General features: G+C 49.4%; 1 protein-coding gene across 7 annotated transcripts; it reads right to left on the reverse strand.

The window, feature by feature from the left end:
- Nucleotides 1–3,253: 3,253 nt before the first annotated feature.
- On the reverse strand, nt 3,254–14,168 carry LTO1 (LTO1 maturation factor of ABCE1). 7 transcript variants are annotated; one of them, XR_004177600.1, is made up of 6 exons: nt 13,953–14,168; nt 11,672–11,777; nt 10,003–10,073; nt 5,347–5,948; nt 4,395–4,480; nt 3,254–4,290 (listed from the first exon to the last, which is right to left on the reverse strand). XR_004177600.1 is itself a non-coding variant. In XM_021925432.2 (6 exons), the coding sequence occupies exons 1-5, from the start codon at nt 14,000–14,002 to the stop codon at nt 5,458–5,460; spliced, it is 414 nt and encodes a 137-aa protein (XP_021781124.1). In that variant the 5' UTR covers nt 14,003–14,140; the 3' UTR covers nt 3,254–4,339; nt 5,418–5,457. The 7 variants fall into 7 exon arrangements, 3 of the variants coding, with proteins under 3 accessions (XP_021781124.1, XP_021781123.1, XP_003909473.1); XR_002516920.2 differs by having other exon boundaries at nt 4,395–5,526; nt 5,831–5,948; nt 13,953–14,140; XM_021925432.2 differs by lacking the exon at nt 4,395–4,480 and having other exon boundaries at nt 3,254–4,339; nt 5,418–5,526; nt 5,831–5,948; nt 13,953–14,140.
- Nucleotides 14,169–19,205: the final 5,037 nt, after the last annotated feature.

The raw sequence follows: 19,205 nt of genomic DNA on the forward strand, positions 1-19,205 counted from the left end.
GGGACACCAATCCATGAGCCTCTAGCTCAGCAAGCACCACATACTCTACACGTTCAGGTGTCGCCCGAGATAGAGGCTTCCATCCCTACAATCCAAGGCCCAGCTGCTCTGGTAAAGGGTGCCAGGGAGGAGACACAGCCAAGGCGCTATCCTGATGGGGGTCACCAAGGGGCAGACGCCAAGGCCTCGATGCCACCTGAGTTTACCAGCCAGGGAGAGTTATGAAAAAGTGTATGAGCAAGGAGCTACTTTCCTTCTTGGAAGTTAATCTGAGAGATCCCAGCTGAACCCCTTAGTCACGCTGGCTTGGACAACTCGCTGAACCCTTGAGGCCTGGCTCCTCGCCTGCAGGCCCCGTGTCCTGTGAAGCACCAAACACAGTGACCCATTTTTCTCAGATCATAAGAACTCTGTGACTTCAGTTTACTGAGTCACAAACCAGTTCCTCATTTGATTCATTAAGGATCAGGATAACTGTGGGAATTAGGATAAACTTGCATGTTAATTACCCTTTTTGGTATCTCCAGATTACACTGGTGTTTTCAGGTGGAGTGGGAGAGACCTCCCTGTGGCGTTGTGAGGCCAGATGAATGCCCGCAAAGCTCAGTATGAAGGTCATCTCCTCCTGTGCCCACCCTCTCATTCCCTCCTCTCCCCTGGGCTCCCAAAGTGCCAGGGGCATCCCTAGGTGAGACCTGCTCACAGGGTCTGGGGCAGCTAAGGACCCATCCAGGCACTGCCTCTCCTACAGGCAGCCGGCATGGGTCGTTTTCCATAAATCCAGCTGCTTTTGCCTCAATCTGGCCTCAATCTGCTAGATCGGGGTCCCCTATCCTCAGGCCGTGGACCGGCACCAGTCCATGACCCGTTAGGTACCGGGCCGCACAGCAGGAGGTGAGCAGCAGATAAGAGAACATTACCGCCTGAGCTCCGCCTCCCGTTAGATCAGCAGAGGCGTTAGATTCTCATAGGAACGGGAACCCTATTGTGAACTGTGCACGTGAGGGACCTAAGGGGCCTGCTCCTTATGAGAATCTAATGCCTGATGATCTGAGGTGGAACAGTTTCATCCCCAAGCCATCCCCACCCCCAAGCCCTGGCCATGGAAAAACTGTCTTCCACAAAACCAGTCCCTGGTGTCAAAAAGGCTGGGGACTGCTGTGCCAGATGCAAGACTGGTCCTGAAGACAGGCTGCAAATTCTCAAAAAGCAATGGCCTCAGGAAGCGAATCATTCAAGCAACCTGCTCAAGCCCTGCTGTGCCCCGTCAAGCCTGAAGTTGGTCACTTACTGTGACCACTGGACTTGTCCTCAGTATCTCTGCAAAGCGAGGGTGGTAGCCCTGCCTCCAGCACTGGTGGATAATCCCGGTAAAGGGCGGGCCAGCAGCAGCCACCGGGCAAATAGGCCTCTCGTCCCTTCTTCCGTATCTCCTCATTCTTTTCTTGCCACTGGTTAGAGAAAAAATGTCAAGGGGTGAATGTAAAATAAAGTGAAAGGTGGTCGTGTTTTAGGACCGCTGAGTGGCCCTTGGGCAGTTCCCTTTGGCCATCCAGTGACTCTGACAGGTGATTCCAAAGTGCAGAGTTCAGTGGAGGACTGACTACTCTTGCTTGTGCCTAGCTAACATTCTAGAAAAACTAACTGAAGTAACTTCAACTTTTACATGAAATGGCTTTATTTCCTCCCGAGTCCCAATTCAACAGTCTATCCAGCAGCCACAGCCGGGTCCTGTTAGGGACTAAACTGTGTCCCCACAAAACTCACATGGAAGCCTTAACCCCCAGTGCCTCAGAATGTGACTGTTTGAAGAGTGAGGTCTTTAACACGTAACTAAGTTCAGATGAGGCTGGAAGGGTGGGCCCGAATGCAATCTGACTGGGGTCCTTATAAGAGATGAGGACACACACAGAGGAACGACCACGTGAGGACATGGTGGGAAGGGAAGGCAGTTGTCTGCAAGGCAAGGAGAGAGGCCTCAGGAGGGAGCAGCCCTGTGACGCCTTGATCTCGGACTCCAGCCTCCAGAACGAAGGGAAGGTGGACCGCTGTTGAAGTCACCCATCGGTGGTGCTGTGGTGGCAGCCCGAGCTGAGACAGCGGCAGCCAACATGCTGGGGGCTTCTGACAGGAAGGAAGGGGCAGGCCAAAGCCTTGGGAAACCAACCACAAGGGATGCAATCCAACCCCAGGAGCTTCCAAACTCAAGGCCACTCTGGACAAAGGCTGACATCCAGAATTAGCGGGACGGGATGGGCCTGACGGGGATGGGGAAGGCAACAAGCAGACTTTGTCCGCAAACAACGGAAACCCAGGGCCACAGCCTTCCATGACTGGGATGGGTAGTGCTTACAGGTGCGAGCAAGGTGGCTCAGGGCTGCTGGGAACAGCACACGGTGGTATCGAGGAACGCAGGTTCTTCCTAGCTCTTCGCTCTGCCAGGCTCGGGGTGGCTTCAGCTGTAGCCAGCTTGCAAGATGACTGAAGCAGTTCTAGCTGTCACATCCCAACAGGATGATGTTCAAAATAGCACCAGCACCTTTTCTTTGGAATGACGTAACCTTTCCCAGAAGCCCCCGCAGGACCTTCTGCCAACTCATCTCCTTAACCCAGCACAGACACACAGTCATTCTAAGAGTGGGCCCACTGTGCTGGGGACTGGTCGGACCCTCTACTAACACCTCATTAGCAGAAGAGAAGACACAGACATGCTCATTCCCAGGGTAGAGGCTGAGGATGGCGTTGCCTGGATAGGATGGAAGCACCTGTTACAGTGGGCTCTGTCTGTACCACAATGTCGGGGGTGACCAAGGGATCCTGGAAACTGGGTCTCGTCCTCTAGAAAGGGGCCAGGCAGGCACAGGTCAGCACAGTGTGTGAGAATCTTGAAGATGAGGCAATCCTGGCTCCCTGTGAGGCAAACCAGAGGAGGAAGTGGCAGTCTGCTGCTCAGCCAGCTGTACCAAAGAGGCAGACAGGGAGTAGGGAGAGAGAACAGGAGACAGAGATGGGAGAAGAAAAAAAAAAAAGAGGGGAGAGAAGGTCGGGGACAGCGGGGATAGAGGTGTCTCGGAGAGGGGAGATGAGTAAGAGCTGGGCCAGGTGAGCAGGAGCTGACCAGTCCCCAACACAACGGAACCACTCTCGCAGCGGCTGTGTCTACGCTGGGTTAAGGAGACGAGCTGGCAGAAATCTAGGGCACATGTCTTCCTTCATATCCAGATCCGAACTGCCCTGGAGGAAGAAACAAACTGGCTGGATGTTGTGCTATAAATGATGCTGTGTCATACGTGACACTGTGTTATAAATGACACTGTTACAGGTGACGCTGTGTTATAAACGATGCTGTTATACACGATGCTGTGTTATGAACGATGCTGTTATAAACGGGCCCAGACAAACTTTCACTTTAAAATATGCTATTTACTTTTTTCCAATTATAAAAATAATACATTATCAAAATAGACAACTTACAAAACACAAAAATCCACCAAGGGAAACACAACAAAGGCCCCTGATCCTGCCATCTAGAAAGAATGGAAATCTTTCTGCCCGGAGGCAGCAGCTCTGATGAAGAAACAACAGGGCGATGCCCAACGCAGACTTCCCCAGACCTGAGGTGAGGCCACAAAGGAGGGGTACACAGCCACACACACAGGTTTACAGTTTAGGAGGAGGAGACCTAAGTCTTGTCTTCAAAAAGAAAAAGCAGGCTGGGAGTGGAGGCTCATGCCTGCAATTCCAGCACTTTGATAGGTGGAGGTGGGTGGATCATTTCAGGCTAGGAGTTCAAGACCAGCCTAGCCAACATGGCAAAACCCCATCTCTACTAAAAATATAAAAGTTACTTGGGCGTGGTGGCGGGCACCTGTAATCCCAGCTACCAGGGAGGCTGAGGCAGGAGAATCGCCTGAATTCAGGAGGTGGAGGTTACAGTGAGCCCAGATCGCGCCACTACATCCCAGCCTGGGTGAAAGAGTGAGACTCTGTCTCAAACGAAAAACTGAAACAAAAACAAAGCAGCGCTCTCTCTCCTCCCGAGCCGCCGTGGAGGTCCGCCCGCCGCCGTGGAGGTCCCCCCGCCGCCGTGGAGGCCCGCCGTGGAGGTCCCCCTGCCGCCGTAGAGGCCCGCCTGCCGCTGCTCCTGAGGGAGTCCCTGCTCTGGCTCTTGCAGCCAGCAGCTTAGGCAGCACAGCACAATCCACTAGGACATTCGGGAATGGTTTTAAAACCGAAGTGGATTCATGGTGACTCCTTAATAATCCCGTGGACTGCTTTCAGACATGCTTTCTGGAACAGGAGGGGTGGGGAGAGCCAGCGTGTGGAGACTTCGGTGACCCTGAGGTGCACACAGGAGGGTGCGCAAACACATGTCATCGCATATGACCACTCACCTCGTGGGGACCCACCGAACCATCCACTCCGCTCATCTGTGCCCAGTCCACTGTCTCTGTAAGGACCGACAGAGACAAAAGAGCGCCTAGGAGAGGGGAGAATGCAGGAGCCTGTACACACGGTTCTCAGTTTCTGCAAATATAACGGCCGCCTAACATTTGGTCTTTGGTTCAAAATATTTCCCCCCTTCACCATTTTTTAATGTACCCTCTGGGGACAGTGTGAAGGATATGTCCGGGTCCCCTCAGGATCGGGCTGGCCTTTCTTCCTCTCAGCCAGATGGCCAGGCAAACTGGCCACCACGGACTCCCCCGTGCTCCGCGAGGCTCAGCAGGACCCATGCGGCCTGGGAGGGAGGGCAGGGACTCCCAGGGCTGAGGTGCTGGCCTGTGCATTCCAGAGGCGGCTGTGCCTGGTGGCGGTGAGGCACGGCCTGGGGGCGGAAGTCCTAGCTCTGCTGCTGGCTGCCCTCAGACCAGGCAACCCCTTCTTGTCTCACCTTCTTCCTCTGTAAAATGGGAGTAACACCCACCCCGTGGGCTCCTGAAGGGATTAAATAAAACACGAGACGTACGTCCTGCAGGGCCTGGCGCACAATCGGCTTCGACATGCGGCACAGCACCCGTCCAGACCTCCCATGAGCCTCGTTGAGGGCCAACTGTCTCTCTCATTGCAAAAAAAAATTTAAAAACCTGCCTTGAGTCCAGGCCTGGGGACTGACCCTATCCAGAGCCAACCCCAGGCCAGAGCCAGCCAGGCCTGTGCTGCCGAAGAGGTCGTCAGGCCAATGCACGTGGGCCCAGCAGGGAGCAGCCGCGCGAGGGCTCTGCTAGGGATGGCTTCAGCCCAACAAAGGGCATGTGTGAAGAGGCCCCACGGCGGGCACCGAGATGACACAGGCAAAAAACCCCGGGGAAGGAGGCCCTCCCGCGGCCGAACCGGAAGCCTCACCCTCCCACTGAACGACGGCCTTCCCAGCACCGTCTGGCCCTTTGCCGCATTTCTAAACATGTCACACACACATCTGTTCCTCGATGTTCGGTCTCTGTTCATCCATCGTTCTCAAAATGAAAGTCCGGAACCTTCTGCACTAATTTTAAAGTCTGGCTGAATGTTGAGTAATGAACAAAACTGAAAACACAAAAGAAAAGGGATGGTATTTTTAATTTGTGTATTTTTACTGAAAAACGAGAAGATAACTCTACCTATAGCTTTTCCTGTCTACGTGGCCAGCCCATAAGTGAGTTCTAACTCCTATTTTCTGGACCATCTTCGGTTTTCCCGCAGTGCGACTCAAGGACGAGGCGCCTCTACGGACAGTTCCACGGCGCACGCAGCCCCAAGCCATCGCCGCAGTGGCCCTGGAGTGCGCCGCCCCGCCTGGGAAAGGCACAGTCAGGCGCTCCCAGCAGGAGGAAACACACAGTGCACGCACCTGTTTAAATTTTCCCCTGATTTTGTCTAAGTCTTCATGGAGTTTATCATAAGTAGGGTCATCGTAAGGGAATTTCTGGATCATTCCAATCAATGATTCTAAGACCTTCATCTTTCGGCTGTAAAGCACAGAAATACAGACTCTCAGTCATGTGCACACACCAGGTTCAACTTACGCAACAGCTATGCTACTTGCTTACTGAAACCCAGCAGGTGCGCTAAGAATGCCTTCGTTCAAAAGCTGGATGATCATTTTCTCATTATACGAAATCATATTTATTTACCTAGCAACGTGCTTAGGCCCACACCCAGCACCTCAACAGCAAGTGTGTGCCTAGCTTAGACATGCCTCCATCCGGACCATGGGGCTGAGTGGCTGAGGCAGCCTGAAGCCCCACTGACTCTCGAGGTCGCACACGCAAAAACAGACAGAACTGGACAAGAGGGACTGGGGCTGGGCACAAGCAGCCTGCTCTGGGTCTGGGGATTTTCCTGGATTTGGAATCTTTGTGCTCAAAGCCTTCCGGAGTTCAGCTGCAAGTAAACCAGCAAACCCCTCTCTCAAAAGAGCAGAAATCAGTACTGTCCCCTCCCCAGGAAGGACAGAGCTTTGCTAGGGAGGCAAGGAGGTTCTGCAGAAAGGGTGTGCACTCAGGAGACAGCAGCCCTGGGCATGACTGCTCCCCAACACCGACCTACCCGCTCTCAGCCCTGCTGGCCTCGTCTGTAAAATGGGGGGCATCCCAGTCTCCAGATGGTAAGAAATTCATTTCTGTTGTTTATCTTTTTTAAAATGGGGAGAGTAACAGCAACCTCATAGACTTCCAAGAGTATTAAATAACTGACATGGGCTGGGCCTGGTGGCTCATGCCTGGAATCCCAGCACTTTGGGAGGCCAAGGCGGGTGGATCACCTGAGGTCAGGAGTTCAAGACCAGCCTGACCAATATGGTGAAACCCCATCTCCACTAAAAATACAAAAATTAGCTGGGTGTGATGGTGTGCGCCTGTAGTCCCAGCTACTCGGGAAGCTGAGACAGGAGAATTTCTGGAACCCAGGAGGTGGAGGTTGCAGTGAGCTGAGATTACACCACTGTACTCCAGCCTAGGGGACAGAGCGAGACTCCATCTCAAAAAAAAAAAAAAAAAAAAAAAGACATGAAGCTTGGACTCCAGCACAGAGTAGGTGCTCAATAAATGTCAGTCTCTTGGTTTCCTCTGGATCCTAGAGACCAGGGCTCTCACCTGCAGGGGTTTAAAAATAATCCACACATGTGTACATCTGGTGGGGCCAGGTCCTTCCAATGAACCACAGAAGCACGCGGCCCCTGTGCCACACTGGGCCATGTGAGTGGCCAGAGTAGGCAAGATTCTCGATTACCGGGAATTTTAAAGAACTGACGGACCATGTGAGTGGCCAGAGTAGGCAAGATTCTCGATTACCGGGAATTTTAAAGAACTGACGGTGAGGATGGATCAACAGCAATTCAAAGCAACCAAGACTCCTGTGTGTGTGCAAACAGCTGGTGCTCCTGGACACACAGACGAGCAAGTTCGCCAGCTGCATCCAGTTTACAAGAGCTAACGACGGCTACCTCTCTGAGAAAATACAAAACTGAGAAAGGTCAAAGCAAGTCAGTTTTAGCAACAAAGCACCTGGTTTCCAGGGAAACCAAAGGGAGACGCCAAAACGTGGGAGGTGGCTGTATGCTACCCAGTGGAGAGGACCACCCTCGGTGCTCAGCGATGCTGCTCAGACACACCCAGCCGGGCGCACCGTCAGAGGCAGCACACATCAGGCAGGTGTGAGCAGCTCAGGGCTAACGAAACAAAAGTGATGGCACCAGAGCCCCCACGCTCAGCCCCGGCACGCGCTGCTCTGCAGAAGGGTTTCACCAGACTGCTAAAGCCGGGGACAGAAGCGCCACGCAGTTTACTGGAAAGCTAGTTACTCAACAGAAAGCACCATCTTTTGGCCCGAGATGCCGCTCTCCATGGTTTCTTTGGTGTTACCATGCCCAGCATTTTGCTGAATGACAATGCAAGTGGCAGGTGTTTTTCTCTTGACATCCTTATTTGGCAACATTTACAGGTAAAACATGCAACATCAGCCCTTCTTCATTTAAAAAAAATAAACAAAACCTGACATATAAGATCCAAACATCCGTGACCCACTGCTCTACAATAAAGCCTTAGGTTCCAAAGAGACCTCTGGGTACTACTGGACGGGGCGAGGGTGGCTGCGAGGGGGGTCTGGCCGGGCTTCCACCAGCCCCTCGTCAACCAAAGCGGTTCTTCTCTGTTAGTTAGACTGGGTGTGCTGCGTTAAGACGTCAGCAAACCCCTGCTCTGGGGTAAGGGCTGGCAGCCTCCTGGGATGGGACCATGGACACACAGCGGAGCACTTCTCCGGGAGCCGGCAGATTCTGCCGCGGTGGGAGACAGGAGACGGGTGGAGAACGCCAAGCACACACATCCTTTTGTGGCCTGGAGTCGAGAGCCAAGCTCAGCTTTGACTGCCACCCAGTGGCGGCACAGGCTGCCAACAACGACTTCCCTGGGGTCCCCAGCTGCCCGCCACCGCCAGAGAACCAAGAGGAAAATGTCCTCAGGTGCCTCTCTACTAACCCAGAATCCCATCAACTCCCAGCCGCTGCTACAAATGCAGCAGAAAGAACCACCGAATCAGCTGCAAGCATCCTCATTCTTAAACATTTGAGTATTCAAGATATTCAAGGTATTTCTAGAAATTCCAGATATTTCAAATAAAAGCACAAGGCACGTGGTCAGGGCGAGTGTTATCCACTCTCCCTGTGCCCCCCATGCTAGGCGAGGCCGCGAGGTGTCAGAACGACCCAGAGCACCAGCTAAGGTCTCGCGCTTGCTGCCGCCCATGAACGGCAGAGTATCCAAACCATCTCTGCCGTTTACTTGAGGGTTCATTTCCAGCTCCAGAATGAAGCTAGATAAAGCAGGGCCACGTGGGGCCTCAGTAAGTACAATGCAGGAAGAAGAGTTTTTTTTGGTTTTGTTTTTTTGAGACAGAGTCTCGGCTCTGTCGCCAGGCTGGAGGGCAGTGGCGGATCTCAGCTTACTGCAAGCTCACGCCTCCGGGTTGCGCCATTCTCCCGGCCTCAGCCTCGAGTAGCTGGGACTACAGGCGCCCGCCACCTCGCCCGGCCTAGTTTTGTATTTCTTAATAGAGATGGGGTTTCACCGTGTTATGAGATGGTCTCGATCTCGGCCACCTCGTGATCTGCCCGTCTCGGCCTCCCAAAGTGCTGGGATTACAGGCTTGAGCCACCGCGCCCGGCCGGAAGAAGAGTTTTTATTTGTTTGTTTTTGAGAAGGAGTCTCGCTCTGTCGCCCAGGCTGGAGTGCAGTGGTGTGATCTCGGCTCACTGCAACCTCCGCCTCCCGGGTTCAAGCAATTCTTCAGCCTCAGCCTCGCGAGTAGCTGGGACTACAGGCACACAGTACCACACCTGGCTAATTTTTGTATTTTTAGTAGAGACAGGGTTTCACTATACTGGCCAGGCCAGTCTCGAACTCCTGATCTGGTGATCTGCCCACCTTGGCCTCCCAAAGTGCTGGGACCATAAGCGTAAGCCACTGCACCCAGCGGAGAAGAGTTTTTAACAGCTAAAAACAATTCAAATGACAGCTAACACTTATTGACTGTTGACAAGTTCCAGAAAGGAGTTAAACACATATAAATGCATTTTCTTGTTAACAGACTTAGTTGGCTACATTAAAAAACTGATGACAATGGCATCCTCATTTCTGGGCCCAAGTCATACAAAACTGTTATAATTTGTTTATTAGAAGCTCAGGGGAAAGGTGAACGAGAAAATACAATCAATGTCAACATTATTTTATTGGTAGGGTATCTAAAAGCCACGTGGTTCCCTAATGACTCCAGGTAAAAGGCAGGAGCATAGAACTCGTGAGAAGCAACAACAGCCAGTGTTCATCAAACACCTAAAACGTGCCTGGCGCTTTCTGTTTAGTATTTTCGTTAAATCTCCTAACAACGCTCAAGCTTGACACTGATTATTTTCTCCATTTTACAGATGAGGAACAGACAGACTGATTACTCAAGGGCATGTCGGTAACCCATGGAACTAGAACTCCTGGTTCCTACACTAAGAAAGAAAGACACCTCCATCTTTACCTGTCCTTCTCAGTGGTGCAACTGTGCAGTAGACATTTCCATGCAAAAGCAAAACCCTGGTAGCACCCGATCTGTGAATGTGAAAAATATGTAAGAGTGAAATTAATAAGCCAACTAGCTACACTTTCATTACCAAGATCTCTCAAAACAACAGGTGGGGGCAAAGGGCAGCGGTGCTTCTTACACTATTGTTCTGGAAGTACCCATTGGGCATTAGGCAATGGAAATTAGGAGATTAGGTCATCGGTGGGGCAGCCAGTCTCCCAGATGCCCCAGTCCTCATCTCCTGGTACCCATGCCCTATGCAGGTCCCTCGACACTCCATCAGGGTGGCTTTCGTAACCAACAGAATGTGGAGGACCAGCACAAAGCTCCTGAGTCTAGGGATAAACGCCAATGCCACCTGCCTCACCAGCTCTCTTGGACCACTCACTCTTGAATGTCACAAGGACACACAAGCAGCCTCATGGAGACGTCCATGCCCACAGTCAGGTGACAGCACCACCTTGGAGGCAGATCCTCCAACCCCAGTCAAGCCGTCAGGTGACATGGCTCCGGCTGACACCCTGAGCCAGGACCACCCAGCAAAGCTGCTCCTGAGTTCCCAACCCTCAGAAACATGTGAGACCATCAATATTTGCTGTGTTAATCCCCATGCATTTTGTGGTGATCTGTTTCGAAGCATCAAACATCCAATATAGTCATAACTGCCTCAACTCAGACTTTGCCACTAAGGGCCACTTATCTGTAAGTAAGGGTCAATCTAGGACAAAGGGCAAGAGGAGAAAAAAAACCCATAAAGTTAATGAAATTTCAACGTAAACATAAATGTAATATTTTCACATGACAGAGGGCACCCATGCTTTGGACAATGATTCAGCTGGCTTAGTACATGAGCCAGCACCACGACACTCCAAAATAAACTGAGGAGACCAGGGACTTGTTTTATCTTATCCAGCCTGCATAACTTAATTATACCTACCCACAGCAAAATGCGCTCTCGGTTCTGTACTAAGAGTATTTCTCTAGCAACAGTCCATCTAGTCCATTAACTCCCACACAAAGGCACTGTGATTTTTGTTTGTTTGTTTTTTGGACACGGAGTTTCACTCTTCTTGTCCAGGCTGCAGTGCAATGGCACGAATCCTGGCTCACTGCAACCTCCGCCTCCCGGGTTCAAGCAAGTCTCATACCTCAGCCTCCCAAGTGGCTGGGATTACAGGCATGCGCCACCAAGCCCAGCTAATTCTGTATTTTTAGTAGAGACGGGGTTTCACCATGTTGGTCAGGCTGGTCTCCAACTCCTGACCTCAAGGTGATCCGCCCACCTCAGTCTCCCAAAGTGCTGGGATTACAGGTGTGAGTCACTGTGCCCATCCAGCACTGTGACTTTTTTTTTTTTTTTTTTTTTGGAGACGAAGTCTCGCTCTGTCACCCAGGCTGGACTACAGTGGTGCAATCTCGGCTCACTGCAAGCTCCGCCTCTCGGGTTCATGCCATTCTCCTGCCTCAGCATCCGGAGTAGTTGGGTCTACAGGCGCCTGCCGCCACGCCAAGGCACTGTTGATTTTAAAAGGCCTGACATTCTTACTCCATCACACTGAATATCCAAATAAATTATAAACTGTAAATGAAAAGGTTTCATCTCCAGATGGGGGTTCCCACTTACCTCAGACCCGATTTTGGCTCCATGCAGCGTGCCATGTTGCCTTCCTTCCATCACACCCAAACTACTGCCTTCTTCGTAGCCTTCCCGATACCCTTCCCCATGAAACCTGTGAAGAAGAAACATGCTTCATCAAATCAACAGAAGAAAGAATACTTTTTCCAGAAAAATTTTTCTCTCTTATATTACCCGGACCCAGTAAGACAAGCCAGAGTAAGAAGGAAAAGCCTAAAATTCAAGTTAGAAGACACAGATTCCGCTCCCAGATATACCACTTCCTAGTCTCCTCTGGAAGTCACTGTACCTCTTGTAGCCCAGTTTCTTCATCTACAACAAAGGGCTAAATCAGTGATTCCCAAACCTGATAAGAGTACTAGAGACACACAACGAAAATTCAAAGATATTAACTCAAAAGCCTCACCCCCAGAGATTCGGTAAGTCTGGAGCAAGGCCCTGGAATCTACTTTTCTTTCTTCCTTCGTTTTTTTTTTTTTTTTTAATTTTGAGACAGGGTCTCTGTTGCCCTGCCTGGAGTACAGTGGTACAATCACAGCTCACTATAGCCTCAAACTCCTGGGCTCAAGCGATTCTCCAGCTTTGGCCTCTCAAAGTCTTGGGATTGCAAGTGTGAGCCACCACACCTGGCCCAGAATCTACTTTTTTTTTTTTTTTTGAGATGGAGTCTTGCTCTGTGGCCCAGGCTGTAGTGCAGTGGTGCAATCTAGGCTCACTGCAAGCTCCGCCTCCCAGGTTCAGGCTCTCCTGCCTCAGCCTCCCAAGTAACTGGGACTACAGGCGCCTGCCACCACGCCCGCCTAATTTTTTGTATTTTTAGTAGGGACGGGGTTTCACCATGTTAGCCAGGATGGTCTCGATCTCCTGACCTCGTGATCCGCCTGCCTCAGCCTCCCAAAGTGCTGGGATTACAGGTATGAGCCACCGCGCCCGGCCTTTTTTTTTTTTTGAGATGGCGTTTCACTCTTGCTGCCCAGGCTGGAGTGCAATGGTATGATCTCAGCTCATGGCAACCTTCACCTCCCAGGTTCAAACAATTCTCCTGCCTCAGCCTTTCGAGTAGCTGGGATTACAGTGCAGGCATGCGCCACCACGCCCGGCTAATTTTGTATTTTTAGTAGAGGCGGGTTTCTCCATGTTGGTCAGGCTAGTCTCAAACTCCTGACCTCGGGTGATCTGCCCGCCTCAGCATCCCAAAGTGCTGGGATTACAGGTGTGAGCCACCGCACCTGGCCCGGAGTCTACTTTTCGAAGTCTCCTAGGTAAGTCTGGTTTGCAGCCAGAGTTAGGGGGCCAAAGTTCTGTGAGTGTTCAAGTAGCACTAGCCCAAGTCAACTGCTTCCAAAAAACTGCAACATACACAGGGTTTGACATCACATTGGTAGGACAACAGAGAGAAATGGCATCAGATCACCACAAAATGTACTCCCACTGGTACCTGGAGTAGCACTGACCGTGAGGCCCAACAGTGGAACTGGCACTATCTTAACCTGCAGTCACCAAAGACGCAAGGAGTGGGCTGCAGCACTCCATGAAGCAGACTGCACAGCTCCCCACTTATCAGTTATGTGACCCTGGAAAGTGACTGTGCCTCCTAGTCTGTAAATTCCGAAGAATAATTGGATCCACTTACTAAGTAGGGCTGAAGTAGATAACCAGGGTGGAACGTTTAGCTCAGCGTCTGACTCACAGCGAGAGCTAAACAAACGTCAGCAACTGACTGCTAAATGTTCGGTCGCTTTCTTAACTAACATCTATGGACGTGTCCTGTGGGCCGGGCACTGGAAGTCAGCCAGGAGGCAACTCACAGTTCCCCCACTGTCGCAACACGAGGGGCTCCCCAGGGGCGCTGGAGGGAAAGGGGTGTGGTCGGGCACATCTATCAGCACATCCATGAATACTGCCGTATGTCCTATGGTTAAGGAACCAGAAAAAGAGGCAGCTCCCAGATGGCAAAGTCTGTCCTCCCAGAGGACGGGGCGGCCTCGGAGGAGGGGAACCACCAGGCTGAGCAGATGCTTGGGGCAGCCCTGACAGGGAAGGCGGGTCTGGAAGAGCAGCTGGGCACGTGCCTCGCCGGAGAGGGCGAGGAGAGAAGGACCAGAGCCTCAGGCCCACACTTGTCCTGCGTCCACGACCACCAGGCGCTCCCCAATGCGCACGCCCAAGGGACGCCAGGCTCCAGCAGCCGCCCTGGGCCTCAGCCGGCGGCGAATCCGCTGGGAGAGGACCAGACAGGGCGGGGTACGGGCCTGGCCTCGCCACCCACCTCTCATCCGCCATCACGATGGAATCGAATATATCCTGACTGCCAGCCATAGCGGCAAGCAGCCCGCCCTTGGCCCCCGGGATTCTGCAGCACTGCGATGCCGTCGCAGTCCCGGCAGGTTCAGGCACAAACGCTCCGCTTGGGAGGAGACAAAATCCACTTCCGGAAGCGGCAGCGCGGGGCAGGCCGGGTAAGAACGGCACGCGGGAGGGTCCAAAGCGGCCCGCACACGGCGCATGCGCGGCTGCGGCGGTGGGCGGGGCTGGGCTCGAATGAAGCCCCGCCCTGGGGTCCCTCCGCCCTGCCCCGCTCCCGCAATGGGCCTGTCTGTCCGCGCTGGGAGCGTCCATTGGCCGCGTGCGGGGAGAGCCTGTATTTTACCACCGCAGATGGAACCGAATTTCCCAAAGTGACTCCGAAAGAACCAAGGAAGAAATGGAGAGTCATCAGCTGGGCGCGGTGGCTCACGCCTGTAATCCCAGAACTTTGGGAGGCCGAGGCGGGCGGATCACCTGAGGTCGGGAGTTCCAGACCAGCCTGGCCAACATGGTGAAACCTCGTCTTTACTAAATATACAAAAATTAGCTGTGCATGGTGGGCGGCGCCTGTAATTCCAGCTACTCGGGAGGCTGAGGCAGGAGAATCGCTTGAACCCGGGAGGCGAAGGTTGCAGTGAGCCGAGATCGCGCCACTGCACTGCAGCCTGGCGACAGAGAGAGACAACGTCAAAAAAAAAAAAAAAAAGAAAAAAAGGAAAAGAAATAGGAAGTCATCAAACAACCGACGCCTCAAGAGGCTCCGGGCCAGGAGGCTTTGCATGTGGGATTTTGGGGGGAAATTTGTCGGTTTTAGTTCTCATATTTGTCATTTCCATGAGATGTACTTTCTGAACACGATTTTTAAAAAGCGATTTCAAACTCTAAGCAATCACGGAATTCAGATGAGAAACACCAAAAGCATTCCTAATAAAGTAAGTAGTAAAACCTCACGTGACCACTGAACATCTTTCTACCAGCCGTGGCCAATGCAGTAAAACATGAAGCAAGAAGTGCAAATACCAAAAAAAAAAAAAAAGGCAGAAATACTACTGTTTGCAGATGTCATGGCCCACCTAGAAAACCCAAATAGTTACCTAAGACATTCTTAGAATCCATAATCGCAGCAAGTAGCTATGTGTATGATGAATAGGGAAAAAATCAGTTTCTGTTATTCCAACAAAAATTGGTAGTAACCTGAGCAGGGATGATGATGGGAAAATCGCCTTATGATAGTCATAATATATTTCTTAGAAATCGGAATTTCTAACAATTTGAGCAGGACCCATATAAAGAAAACTACAGCTTTACCTTGACTGAGGATTGGAAAACTGGACAAGTGCAGTACCAAAGAAAATTCCATGAGATTTGGTAAAATGTGTCAAAATCCTAAACTTTTTCATCTGTATGAATAAACTAATAAAAACAACTGAGATGTTTTTGAAGAAAAAGAATGATTTTCACATGAGATATGAAAAGATAAAGTGACAATATAAATATTGTGGTATGTTGCTTCAAGAAGAGACAGACCAGTGAAATAAAGTGAATGGCCCAGACAATGGACTCTCATAGATGTAAAGCCTTCTCATGTGATAAAAAGAAGAATCACAAATGAATCGGGGAAAGGGAGTATTAAGTAATAACTATAATGGAAAATTGGTTGTTTGGGAAAACCTTGGTTCCATGTATGCCTCACATCATTCATCAAAATAATTCCAGATGAGTTAAAGAGTTAACTTAAAAAAATGAAGCACATTGGCCGGGCATGGTGGCGCACGCCTGTAATCCCAGCACTTTGTGAGGCCGAGGCAGGCGGATCACCAGAGGTCGGGAGTTGGAGTCCAGCATGACCAACATGGAGAAACCCCGTCTCTACTAAAAATACAAATTAGCTGGGTGTGGTGGCACATGACTGTAGTCCCAGCTACTTGGGAGGCTGAGGCAGGAGAACCCGGGAGACAGAGGTTGCAGTGAGCAGAGATCGCTCCAGTGCACCCCAGCCTAGGGAACAAGAGCGAAACACTGTCTCTAAATAAATAAATAAATAAATAAAGCACATTGTGCCTGTAATCCCAGCACTTTGGGAAGCCGAGGTGGGCGGATCACGAGGTCATGAGATTGAGACTATCCCTGGCTGACATGTTGAAACCCCATCTCTACTAAAAAATACAAAAAAAAAAAAAAATTAGCCATCCGTGGTGATGCACGCCTGTAGTCCCAGTTACTGGGGAGGCTGGGGCAGGAGAATGGCGTGAACCCGGGAGGTGGGGCTTACAGTGAGCTGAGATTGCACTACTGCACTCCAGCCTGGGCGACAGAGCGAGACTCCATCTCTAAATAAATAAATAAATAAATAATAAAATAAAATACATTAAAAAAATCTAGGTGGAACATTCAGACAAGTATGAAGATGCTCTTTTAACACATAAAAGTCATGAAGGAATTCTCAGCAAGCAAAACCAACATTTTACTATGTGAAAATGCAAACTTGTGTGTACCAAAAGTGATAATAAACACAATTTAAAGTTAAAGAACAATATGGGGAAATATTTGTCATAAATATTGTAACTAAAGAAATAATATTTCCGGTAAAGAGTTTATTTAGATGGATAAGAAATAAATACATCCTAATGGGGAAAAAAAAATACTTGAAACATTATTCACAGAAAGAACAATGGCTGGCTTATCAGGAAAAGCAGATGCAGCCTTACTAGTAACCAAAACAATGCTCAGAAAGAATAATGAGATGCATTTCTTACCTTTTAAAATAGTTTAAGTTCTTTTTCCCCTTTTTTTAGAATTAAAAGATACTTTTATTGAGCATAGGTGCATAAATTTAAGACACCTCTTGGTCAGGCAGTTCAAAACACAGGAAGGGCATTTCTATAGATATATATATAGGTTTTTTGTTGTTGTTGTTGTTTGTTTTTACTAGCTGGGCGTGGTGGGTCACTCCTGTAATCCCAGCACTTTGGGAAGTCAAAGCAGATGGATCACCTGTGGTCACGAGTTGCAGATCGGCCTGGCCAAACAGTGAAACTTCAAAAAACAAAAATTAGCCGGGTGTAGTGGTACGCACCTGTAATCCCAGCTATTTTGGAGGCTGAGGCAGGAGAATTGCTTGAACCTGGGAGGTGGAGGTTGCAGTGAGCCGAGATCGTGCCACTGCACTCCACACTGGGCGACAGAACGAGACTCTGTCTCAAAAATAAAATAAAATAAAAGTTTTTTGCCCCTTGACCGAGTCATTTCACTTCTAAGACTTCATCTCTAGGAAATAATCAAAGACAAGTAAAAATATTATGTACAGTGGTGTTCAGTGCAACACGATTTGTAAAAGTCAAGGCAAGGAAAGCAGCTTACATTGACAAAATGGTAGAATTATGACATGTATTGTAGGATATTTATGTTGAAGACTCCTAAGCAACCATTACAAATAATATTTCAACAAACGTCACATCATGTAAAACGCTCATGATATTTCAAGAAAAAGAAAAAAGAAGCCCTCTATCTGAGGCTCATATGATCATGCCACTTCACGGCGGCTAGGCCAGGGCAACAGAGTGAAATCTCATCTCAAAAACATAACAAGAAAGAAAAAGAAAAAAAAAATAACTCTACGTATACTAGAATTCCAATCACACGAAACACCACTTTAAAAGAATGAAAGTAGCCAGGTGAGGTGACTCACACGTATAATCCAACACTTTGGGAGGCCAAGGTGGAAGGACTGCTTGAGCCCAGAGCTCAAGACCAAGCTAGGTAACAGTGAGACCCCATCTCTCCAAAAAATAGAAAAAAAAAAAATAGCCAGGTGCGGGAGTGCGCACCTGTCGCCCCAGCTACTCGGGAGGCTGAGGCAAGATGATTGCTTGTTCTCAGGAAGTTGAGCCTGCCGTGAACCGTAATCGTGCTGGAGTGCCACTGCACTCCAGCCTGGGCGACAGAACGAGACCGTATCTCAAACGAAACAAAAGAACAAACAAAAAGACAGAAGAAAAAAGGAAAAGAGAAAAAAGAGTGAAAGCAAGTACACCAAAATGTTAATAGAGAATATAGCTAGATTTTAGAATTACAGTAATTTTTAATGTCCTCATTTATATTTTTTGGAACATCTCATGTTTGTTTGCACAATGAACATAAATTATGTTATAAACATAAATAAACAAAAATGTTTTTGGTGGATGAAATTAAATGCACTTTGTATTATTTTGTTCTGAAGATGTCTTTAATTTTTAGGTTTTTTAAATAAGCAAATGAAATCACAAAACACTCGGAATGTAGGAAAAAGGGAAAGACAGCAAGCAAAAAAAAAAAAGTTCGCCCTGTCCACCAACTGATTTTTGCTAATTTTGTTATTTTTCCCTTGAATTTTCATATGAACATAATTTAATATATAAACAATGTAATATCCTTCTCCCTGCCCACTTAGCATGAGATTACAAACATCTCCCGAATAAGGGAACTGTTCTCTTATCAGTACGTATTTAAAACACCTTTTTGGCCGGGCGCGGTGGCTCAAGCCTGTAATCCCAGCACTTTGGGAGGCCGAGACGGGCGGATCACGAGGTCAGGAGATCGAGACCATCCTGGCTAACACGGTGAAACCCCGTCTCTACTAAAAAATACAAAAAACTAGCCGGGCGCGGTGGCGGCACCTGTAGTCCAGGCTACTCGGGAGGCTGAGGCAGGAGAATGGCGTGAACCCGGGAGGCAGAGCTTGCAGTGAGCTGAGATCCAGCCACTGCACTCCAGCCTGGGCAACAGAGCGAGACTCCGTCTCAAAAAAAAAAAAAAAGAAAAGAAAAAAACACCTTTTTGAGCATCCATTTCGTTAGCTGAAATAAAATAAAATAAATATATCTTTTGGCATAGGAAAATAGATAACGTGGTGAGGAAAATAAAGGACCACTTACAGAATAAAGCCCGTGGACATGGAGGCTCATACAGAAGAGCGTAGGTTTTAATTTCTAACTTTAAAAAAATTTGCAAAGCATCAAACAATTATATGTGCTACAAAAATCAACACTATTGATTCAAACTATTGATCTGAAATAAAGCTTTGGAGAGATTTTCCGTCCCCAATCATCAATTTGTTCATCGGTTTTGTTCCTAAAATATTTATTTTGAAGTCAGACTATCTTAGCATTAAAGACAAAGAAGGGCCAGGTGCGGTGGCTCACACCTGTAATCCCAGCACTTTGGGAGGCCGAGGTGG

This window comes from Papio anubis, chromosome 12, assembly GCF_008728515.1.
Source record: "Papio anubis isolate 15944 chromosome 12, Panubis1.0, whole genome shotgun sequence".
NCBI lineage: Eukaryota > Metazoa > Chordata > Mammalia > Primates > Cercopithecidae > Papio > Papio anubis.